This window comes from Platichthys flesus, chromosome 24 (assembly GCF_949316205.1).
Source record: "Platichthys flesus chromosome 24, fPlaFle2.1, whole genome shotgun sequence".
Lineage (NCBI taxonomy): Eukaryota > Metazoa > Chordata > Actinopteri > Pleuronectiformes > Pleuronectidae > Platichthys > Platichthys flesus.
This window is the reverse complement of record NC_084968.1, coordinates 7605703-7616342: the sequence shown is the minus strand read 5'-3', so window position 1 is coordinate 7616342 and position 10640 is coordinate 7605703. Positions and strand designations below refer to the sequence as shown.

Genomic DNA, 10640 nt, shown 5'->3' with positions numbered 1-10640 from the left:
TGCATTTGCATTGCCAAAGTAACTGGATGCTTTATCTTGGTCCTGGACTGCAACAGTTGCATCATTCACTTAAAAGCGAGTTTGACTGGCCATCGTGGCAGGTTTGGTTTCGCGGACTACAAATGTTCATATAAACGTTTGTCTTTTATATGTGATGCTCTAACTTCAATCAGGTCCTACGTCACAATCAAAGCATTCCATCCCCTCATTTCTATCTATAAGTCTCTTTAGGGTCTGACCTGTTAAGCTGGGTTTAAGTGACGTACACTGGTTCACAACTTCGTGGCTTCAACTGTAACGGCAACATTCATCATTTCCTTTTTTCATTTTCCTTCGGTTGCCATTACTACACAAGTGGGATCAGCAGTGATCCTCCCCTCATGCATCCACAGATTTCAACTCGATTTTTGCAGTTTAGCTCGTTGTTCATTGAGACAGTTGTAGATGACATGAACGTATTGAGGTTTCCAATTCTGTAAGTTGTGTGCTGCTCTGTTCCGGGTCTGGTGAAAGCTGTGTGCTCTCCCTCCATCTGTGCCTTCCATTTCATGTCACATATGCCCCTACCTATAACGCCCTGTGCATCTAATGACAGCCACCAAGTGCCAAAAATGATACTGCATCTAACCAAAATAACACGACATGCCAACAATAAACATATATGGCTCCTACATCGACTTTCAAAAGATTAACGCAACTTAAGGTCCCAGATTTGTATACTTACACAACATTGATCATGACTTTTATAGAACATTTAAATGTTTTCTTTTTGAAGTAATGTTAAATCGTGATTTTGAAATGTATCCACCACACACAAAAATAAATTTTGGATTTCAAGTTGAGATCACCTGAGTATAGATTTAAAAATCCTTTTTAAAATTCTCTAAATGTTAATTTGATTGAGTTTGAAGGGTGAACTATCCCTTTAAACTTTCCTCTCACAAGTAACCCCCCCCTTAAATAATTGTTTTTGGTTTTTGTTTTTTTTATTTTTTACTGCTTAATTGTTTTATTATTAGTTTTTTTTTGTGTGCATTGGCCTTCTGGGGGCTTAATACTATTAGAATGCTGAGTATGTTCTTTAAATATGCTTCTCTGCTAGAATACGACTTTGTCTGTAGTGTGAGGTTAACTCGATTGCTTGTTTATACTGTTTGTCTTACATTGAATTGTATGATCTATTATATTGTTTCACTCGAGTGTTGGAGAGTTTTATACCTCTTACACAACAGACTAAAGACATATCTCTACCAACTACACCTTGGATTGAAAAAATAGACAAAAGCTTCTGTTTAGTTTCACTTACATTTAGCACTTTTTTGAAGCAAGTTGTACTAACGTGATTCTCATTGTTCTGGGTTTGGGCCCTCATGGTTGCATGCATTTATTTTAAGTTGCTTTGGATAAAAGCTTCTGCTAAATGAAATGTAAAGTCATGTAATATTAGGGATGTGCCCTTTTGAAAAGAACTACAATAAATTAAAGGCTTAATTCTTTGGTTCAAGCTCAACTTGTTGCATGATTATTGTCTGAATATTCCAGAGTGGAGATGTGGGATGACAGTGACAGCCTCTCAGTGATATTACACCACCTCAGTTCCACTGATGTAAACAGGGTTCTATGTCTTTGCCTCCTTTTTCCTGAAGTCAAAAACCAGCTCCTTGGTTTTGCTCACGTTGAGCAGCACCTTGTTCTCTGCACCACAATTTGTAAAATTATGGACGAATCAAAGCCAATTTTATTTTAGACATTTTTTAAACTTTTCATTGAAACATTCAGTCCATCCATTGTAAGTTTATCAGATGTTGTAGTAACCAATTCAAATCTGTCTGAACGTTACCGCTGGGATTAAATGAGGATATGTTAATTCATTCAAACCGTTACTTAACACTTAGCACAATGCAAAAGAGCGTGAGTGGAACATACCATGCAGACAGTGACATGCAGCTGGACAGGATCAATGTCTACGATAATGAGATAAGTTCATTTCAGTCTTACTTTTAGATGAAATAAATGGCACTTTCTCTATCGTTCTGATAATGTGTATCAATGTGTCTAATAAAAAAAAAGTCACTCAAACAAGAGATCTGCACTGAGTGACTTTTTAGTGTGGATTTAGCTGAGGTTGGTCAAGATGTGGACCAATTAAAGTTGTTCAATTCAGTTTTGACATGCTTTTTTTCATTTATTCATTGCAGCCACTGGACAAATTGATTTCCTCTCGATATGAATTTACATGGGTGGACAGTGTGAACAGAAGGGGGCTGAGTACACAGCCCTGGGGGTCTGTTTGTGAGGAAGTCGAGTATCCATTCTGATGTAGGTGATGTTTTCACCCAGAGATGTGTAAACTGAGTGGAGGGCAGTGGAGATGGCATCATCTGTGGATCTGTTGGTTCTGAAGGCAAACTTGTGAGGGCACCACAAACTAGGCAACTGAAAAATCATCATAGTTATAATAATGATGTAGCCGAGCATTTTGTTGTATCATAGGTCTGGCCTCAGCCAACAAAGGACACGAGAGCAGGTCATGCGCTCGGGACAGCACACCCCTTTATTCTCCGTTCATTTTACAACTTCACTCATCACAGAACCCACTTCCTTTAAAACCCCCTTTCAAAATAAGAGTCACTACCAACAACCCGCTTATAACAGGAAATACAAATCAACCCTCAACAATAACGTCATTAAATAAAATAACTTACAATTATAATACCGATATTATTTCAGTATAGAAATATTAGGCACCTTTTAGGCATGTATATCACGTATTTTTTTCTCGGGGGGGGGGGGGCATCATAAAGGAGTTATGCTTAGGGCCAAAATGGCTAGCAGCAGCACTGGGTGAGGGTCTAGGCTGGTTGGGAGGTTGCTCCTCTTCATGGAGAACCTATTTTCTCACATGCAATCATAATGCATACATTTTATTGTCTTATTTTTACAAGTCAGCTATTTATTTCTAGCGTTTCAGAGCACTCAAGGTCACCTTACACAGCAGCTATAAAAACACAACAAAAAACAATGCGATTTTTTGGACAATATCAAAATCACAATTATTCAAATGATTGTAAATATGTGCTATTAATCTGAAGCATATGCTTTATTCTATAAATGACTGGAGCGTGCGCAATAAAGGGAATCACTTCCGGTTCAGGTAAACACCGATGACGGCTGTGTGTATTATTCCTCCATGAAACCAGGCTATCGGTGCCCGGTTATTCAAACCCTTAATGATGGCAACCCTAACACTCTCCAAAAAAACACATTGTAACTGAGAACTTTGAAATTTTCTCTCATTATTAAATGTCCCCATCTGCACCCCCACTACAAGCAGACAGAGAGATAAAGAGAGGGGTGGGGGATGGCTATGAGGAACGTCATCATTTACCCCCTTAACCCCTACATTGAACAGGTTACATACAACAGCAAGCGGAGAATGGCAGGCTGACCGGCGCAGAGAAATGCAGGTCCGGTCTGAATAGCCAGGCGGGAGCACCCTTGAAAATAGCGGTGAGCAGCCGCTACATGGTGTGCTGCTGCAGTGTGGGCTGCCCTCCCTGCTTTTCCACTCACACTGTTTTTTCACCGTCGGTCACAACACACACAACTCGCCTCCTTCACTTAACAGCTGCTTGAGAGTGAGTGCCAGTCAGCTGGGCTGCTGAATGCTTTTGGGGAAGGACTGAATTGCGCATGTGCGGCTCTTTCGACAAAAAAAGTCAGGTAATCGTTTCAACTCAATTATAGTAGTTTGACCCCATAATCGAAATTGCGATTAAAACTTGATTAACTGCACAGCCTTAGAAGACAATGAAACGCAATATTTCTGTTTAAAAATGATGAATTTTCAGATGAGATTTTAAAAAGGAGATACATATGGCCTACTTGCAGTTTAGTTACCGATAAACAGAATGGAATTAATCCCCCAGATGTAACGGGTACACAGTACACGGCATTTTGGATTACGATCTAATTTGAACATGAGTTTGGGTTACCAACCATAGGAAAGACATTGTCAAAACAACAAACGTAGCTGTAAACTTATATCAATTATGCTAAGTCACTGCATGAATGAAGACTCCTCATATGACGAGTTAATGAGTTACTTTGGCCAAATGTCCTACCACACTGGGTGCAACTAAATGGTTTCTCACCTGTATGAATTCTCATGTGGTTAGTTAAACCTTTTTTTATTCTGAATCTTTTACCACACTCAGAGCAACTAAATGGTTTCTCTCCTGTATGAATTCTCATATGCACCTTTAAGATAGACTTTTCCATAAATCTTTTACCACACTGAGAGCAACTGTATGGTTTCTCTCCTGTATGACTTCTTATATGTAAATTTAATGAGTCCCTTTCTGCAAATCTCTGACCACACTGGGTGCAACTAAATGGTTTCTCTCCTAGATGTCTTCTCATGTGTACAGCTAAATTGCTATTTCTGCCAAATGTTTGACCACAAAAAGTGCAACTAAATGGTTTCTTTCCTGTATGACTCAACATATGACTGGTTAATGAGCCATTCCGGCTAAATGTCCGACCACACTGGGTGCAACTAAAGGGTTTCTCTCCTGTATGACACCTCAAATGCACAGTTAAATGACCCCTATGGCTAAATATTTTAGCACAATGAGTGCAAGTCAATAATTTCTCTCCTGTATGAATTCTACTGTGTTCAGTAAGACCAGCCTTATAACTAAATCTTTTAGCACAATGAGTGCAACTAAATGGTTTCTCTCCTGTATGACACCTCAGATGTACAGTTAAATAACCCCTTTGGCTAAATCTTTTAGCACAGTGAGTGCAAGTAAATGGTTTCTCTCCTGTATGAATTCTACTATGTTCAGTAAGACCAAACTTATACCTAAATCTTTTAGCACAATGAGTGCAACTAAATGGTTTCTCTCCTGTATGAACTCTACTATGTTGAATAAGAGCGCTCTTATAACGATATCTTTTAGCACACTCAGAGCAACTAAAGGGTTTCTTATCAGTTTTACGTCTCATATCACTTACAGGCTTTTTGTTATTTCTTATATTTAAGCCACTGGTCGGAACCCGATCATCATCACTGACTTCAGTCTCAGTGGAGTCTTCATTCTGGTCCTCAGGATCTGGTTGTAAATGTCCATCAGGACCTAAGTTCCTGGCTGGTTCTGGGCCTCCAAAGTCTGCACTGTTCTCCTCAGTCTGACTCTGATGAAGCTGTGTCAACTGAGGTTTCTCTTTGTCTTCTTCACTCTTCACAGTGAACGGAGTCAATGTGAACTTCATATCAGCCTCTTCCAGTTGTTGAAGCGGCTCTTCCTTCTGATTGGTCCACAGTTCCTCTTTAATGTGGGGGGGCTCCTGTTCCACAAGCGAGCTCCACTGCTGCTGCTCAGAGGGAACCTCTTCTTTACTCACAACCAGTTGCAGGATTTCTGCAGGGAGAGTAGAGAGGTATGGTGTTTTTAGGTAAAAAATAGTGTCACAATACTTTTCACATACCGATATTTTATCTACACTTTTCTTAAATAAGAAAGTGGCTGTATCTAAGCTAGTGGCAACCAGTCTTCTGTAGTATGATAGAATGATATGTAGTTTGTGAGGATACAGAAGTGTGCAGGTCAATCCTGGGTTTGAAATGCCAGAATTACAATGTCAATTATGTTCATTATTTCATGCAGAAAAATTGAAAACATTTCATGTCTGCTACAACGTTTTACTTCTTTTAACTCAAGTCTTTTCTGTTTGTCGCTGCCTTTTCGTAAGGAGCATCCGAGGCTTTGTATTCAGTCATTGACTGACTTTCATTCTCCTATTTTATGCTACTTTTTATTTTCCATTCTTTGAACTGCAATAATGATTTTAAATTGGACTTGACTGTTTATATTTGGGTATTCTACACTTTGTCTTAATCAGGGTTCATACACATTTTGATCAATGGATTTCCATGACTTTTCATTAACTTTAAACCAAATTTCCATGACCAAACATTATGTGAAATCTTCTGTAAACATGAAACAGTGACAATTCTGTATTTAAGCTAACGATGAGAATTGCAAAGTATACAGTATGCCTTTAATGCAGTGTTGTGCACAAACAAGTTCAAAACAACACGTTCATTTAAATGAGAACGTAAAAATTAACGCAACTTAATGACAAATAATGAATTTGAACGGTGAACACATTCATATTATCTGAGGTCTAGCTAAATCGTTATGGAATGTTTTCCTTCTCCTGAGGAGAGACGATGTCTGAATCGAATACTAGCACCATGTCGTTGCTGTGCACGTAATATTTCCGCGATGTAGCCTAGTGATTCTCAAACTGTGTGTCGCGCCCCACTGAGGCATAACAGATGGGAACAGGAAGAAAAAAATGGTTAGAAAAACAGCTTCTTTTTTTTTTAAGTGAATACAACGCGGTTCCGTACAGCGCACACACACACGCACATTTATTAAATAAATTTAAATGATAGACTTAAAGGTTTAGCCTAATAATTGATTTCATAGCAAGGCATAGCACTATGATTTGTTGTGCCTTTTATTTGCAGGGTATGAATAAATAAAAAGACAAAATGAGCAGGAATTAAACAAAATAAAAAAAAACATTTCTTTAAGGAATTGATATGAAGTACAGTTCAAGGCAATGGGTAGTGTTGGATAAAGTTTTCTTAAAACACAAGTTAAGCCTTTCATTCTCACTTTTCACCTTAAAACTATGAAATTAACTGAACTATGAGCTAGTTCATGAGAGGTCTGAACTTGCACAACACTGCTTAAATGACACAAATTAATGAGACAATATTTTGATGGAGGTCTTTGTCTGTTGTAAACCATTGCATGTACCTTTCCATTTGTAGCCACCCTTGTTAAATCTACACTTACCTGGCATAGTGCATTATCCCGCCTGCTTTCCCACCAAACTTTTCAATTGGTATGAGAGCGTATGCCTGCTTATATTTTGAACAGATTTCTTTTAAAAGTATATGACGTATTTAAAACTCAGCATAAATGAACGACATGAAAATATGTATATAACAAATGTCCATGACATCTCCAAAACTTTTTGGATTTAATTTTTTCAAGCACTTTTGCAGGCCTAAAAATAAAAATTTGACAATTACATGACTTTTCCAGATTTTTCATGGAACAACCTGGAAGAACCTTGAGCTTAGCTAACACACAGCAGTTTAGCTCCACTAGCTGTGGTAGCACAGAGCAGCTTAGCTCTACTAGCTGTGCAAGCACAAAGCAGTTTAGCTCCACTAGCTCAGCTAGCTTTCCGGTTCCAGTGAGCAGGGACTAACCTGCTCTGTGCAGCCGGACTTCGGGCATCATCACAACATTGAGCAGCCTTCTCTGGCGGCAGATCTCCTGCTCTTCAGTATCACAAGAGTCTTCATTCTGGTCCTCAGGATCTGGTTGTAAATGTCCATCAGGACCTAAGTTCCTGGCTGGTTCTGGGCCTCCAAAGTCTGCGCTGTCCTCCTCAGTCTGACTCTGATGAATCTGTGTCAACTGAGGTTTCTCTTCGTCTTCTTCACTCTTCACAGTGAACGGAGTCAATGTGAACTTCATATCAGCCTCTTCCAGTTGTTGAAGCTGCTCTCCCTTCTGATTGGTCCACGGTTCCTCCTGTTCCTCTTTAATGTGGGGGGGCTCTGGGTCCTCCTGGTCCACAAGCGAGCTCCACTGCTGCTGCTCAGAGGGAACCTCTTCTTTAGTCACCACCAGTTGCAGGATGTCTGCAGGAAGAGTAGAGAGGTATGGTAATTTTTGGTCAAAATAGTGTCACAATAGCAACAATTTATCAACACTTTTCTGAAATAAGAGAGTGTCTATCTGTTTGTCGCTGCCTTTTCGTAAGTCATATCCGAGGCTTTTTTTTTCAGTCATTGACTGACTTTCATTCTTCTATTTTATCTCATGCTATTTCTTATTTGTTATTCTTTGAACTGTAATAACGTTTTAAATTGGACCTGATGTTTATATTTCTGTCTTCTACACTTTGTCTTAATGCTTTCAAAGCTTTAGTTAAAATTCAGATCAAATTCTTGAAGGAGTTAGTGACGAGCTGCTCTGCTCACATTAAACAGATTTTAGAGCCACAACTCACAAATGTTTCCACCATGGAAAAGCAAGCTCCACTAGCTGTGCTAGCACATAGCAGCATAGCTCCACTAGCTGTGCTAACAAGAGTAGCTTACCTCAACTAGCTTAGCTAGCACAAAGCAGTTCAGCTCAACTGGCTGTGCTAGCACAGAGCGGCTTAGGTCCACTAGCTCAGCTAGCTTTCCGGCTCCAGTGAGCAGGGACTGACCTGCTCTGTGCAGCCGGACTTCAGGCATCATCACAACATCAAGCAGCCTCTTTTGGCGGCAGATCTCCAGCTTTTCAGTATCACAAGAGACTTCATTCTGGTCCTCAGGATCTGGTTGTAAATGTCCATCAGTATCGAAGTTCCTGGCTGGTTCTTGGCCTCCAAAGTCTGCGCTGTCCTCCTCAGTCTGATTCTGATGAAGCTGTGTCAACTGAGGTTTCCCTTCGTCTTCTTCACTCTTCAAAGCGAACGGAGTCAATGTGAACTTCATATCAGCCTCTTCCAGTTGTTGAAGCGGCTCTCCTTTCTGATTGGTCTGCAGTTCCTCTTTAATGTGGGGGGGCTCTGGGTCCTCCTGGTCCACAAGCGAGCTCCACTGCTGCTGCTCAGAGGGAACCTCTTCTTTAGTCACCACCAGTTGCAGGATGTCTGCAGGGAGAGTAGAGAGGTACGTTTTAAACTGGACCTGATATTTATATTTCTGTCTTCTACACTTTGTCTCAATGCTTTTAAAGATTTAGTTAAAATTCAGATCAACTTCTTGAAGCAGTTAGTGACGAGCTGCTCTGCTCACATTAAATAGATTTTAGAGCCACAACTCAAATGTTTCTACCGAGGAAAAGCAAGCTCCACTACCTTAGCTAACAAGAGTAGCTTAGCTCCACTAGCTGTGCTAGCACATAGCAGCTTAGCTCCACTAGCTGTGCTAACAAGAGCAGCTTACCTCAAATAGCTTCGCTAGCACAAAGCAGTTTAGCGCCACTGGCTGTGCTAGCACAGATCAGCTTAGCTCCACTAGCTCAGCTAGCTTTCCGGTTCCAATGAGCAGGGACTGACCTGCTCTGTGCAGCCGGACTACGGGTTTCATCACGGCATCGAGCAGCCTCCTCTGGCGGCAGATCTCCCGTTCTGACTGCTCCACTCGGTCTTCGTACTCTGCCACGGTTTCCGCAATCACCGCAAGGATCGCCTCAGCCGCCGCCGTTAGCCGCTCGGTTAGCATCGCTCTCAGCGACGGGACTTGAGCCGTTTCTCCTCCTTTCTCCACCTGCAGCAGAAAGTCTTCAGCGGCAGCGCTGATCCGCTCATGTACCGACACCAGTAGCACCTGCAAGGCGGACATGTTCCTCCTTCCTGCGCACATCGAGGCTCGGATCGAGCAAAGAGAGCCAGCGGCAAGTAAACAAAGACACCGAGTTCAGAGCCAACAGTGACCCCTGCTGGACTGGACAATGACGAGCAAACTAAAGTACTAATACTGCACATTACAAATATATATAGATGTCTTCTGCTTCTTTGGATTATTCAATGTGCTGTTGTTGAAAGCAAAGCCGCTCAATTAGCCTCAAAAGAATTGCTTTATGATCTGCTTATCCTATCAGTGTTTGTCAACTGTTGTCATTTCAAAGATTGAAATGTTGTAATGCTAATTCACATGCTTTTGACCTGTTTATTTTTACACTACGTTCTGAAGTAAGTCTGATGCATGAACATTGTCAAAGTTACTGGAGAGAAAAAAAATGAGGATAAGAAGTTAAGTTCTATTTTCGAATCCTAAATTACATTACAAGTCAGCGGACACGTTTATCAAAAGCAACTTACAATTAGTGGATTCAACATCTATGTAGGGGCCAATCATACACAGGGCCAATCGCACTCTTTTCTCAGCCCTGAAGGCTCTAGATCCCATGGTTGTCAAACGGGCAGCTGGTACAGTGAGGTGGATAGACGAAGATCGGCGAACTGACTTCTAACAGTCTATCAAGGCTCATGTTAGTCACGTAGCCAAGTCCTGGCAGATACATATGGCGTCCTTGCAATTGACCCCCGCCATTGTATCATGAAGACAGACACCATATTAATAAGTTCACAATTTATTTATTTGCATCAGAAACATCATTCATTCATTTATTAAATTAAAAGCTTCACACACACAGCTTCACATTATAATTACATTTGCATTTGCATTTAATGTCCACTTGATGGCGCAGTAGTGCAAATGAAGCCCCATGAAGCTTCGGCCTATTAGGCCGTAAGGTGAACCCTGTTATCGTTTCATCTCGCTCCACAGTCTGGCATCTACACAATCTTTAGCTCATAAAAAAGATTGAGTCGTGCTAAGTTACCCAAAAAAAGTTGTCGCTGAAATTCCAGTCAATTGTCGGTGAGTCTATGTTTTATGCAGAACTACTTTTGTCAGAGCGTAATAAGATTTTGGTCGCGAGTGGTGGCACGGTTCAACACGTGATCGTTCTACTCCAATGAGGTAGCTGCTTCTTGTCAACAGAACGGCAAGATGGCAGCTCCCATGGTTAGATTCAACTTTAACG

The 10640-nt window shown here is 40.8% G+C and overlaps 1 protein-coding gene across 3 annotated transcripts; it reads right to left on the bottom strand.

Annotated features, from left to right (window-relative positions):
• Positions 1-2785: 2785 nt before the first annotated feature.
• LOC133949779 (zinc finger protein OZF-like) lies at positions 2786-9739 on the bottom strand. 3 transcript variants are annotated; one of them, XM_062383762.1, is made up of 4 exons: positions 9148-9736; positions 8311-8739; positions 7298-7735; positions 2786-5426 (listed from the first exon to the last, which is right to left on the bottom strand). In XM_062383762.1, exons 1-4 carry the CDS (start codon positions 9452-9454, stop codon positions 4051-4053), a joined length of 2550 nt encoding a protein of 849 aa, XP_062239746.1. In that variant the 5' UTR covers positions 9455-9736; the 3' UTR covers positions 2786-4050. The 3 variants fall into 3 exon arrangements, with proteins under 3 accessions (XP_062239746.1, XP_062239747.1, XP_062239748.1); XM_062383763.1 differs by lacking the exons at positions 8311-8739; positions 9148-9736 and adding an exon at positions 8198-8303; XM_062383764.1 differs by lacking the exon at positions 2786-5426 and having other exon boundaries at positions 6510-7735; positions 9148-9739.
• Between the last annotated feature and the right edge of the window lie 901 nt (positions 9740-10640).

Excerpts from the sequence above, each read along its gene's own strand:
- LOC133949779 (XM_062383762.1), bottom strand. The coding sequence starts at position 9,454 with ATGTGCGCAGGAAGGAGGAACATGTCCGCCTTGCAGGTGCTACTGGTG. Across the intron at positions 7,736-8,310 it reads AGTCCGGCTGCACAGAGCAG|ACATCCTGCAACTGGTGGTG; the intron begins GTCAGTCCCTGC and ends CTCTTCCTGCAG. Across the intron at positions 5,427-7,297 it reads AGTCCGGCTGCACAGAGCAG|AAATCCTGCAACTGGTTGTG; the intron begins GTTAGTCCCTGC and ends CTCTCCCTGCAG.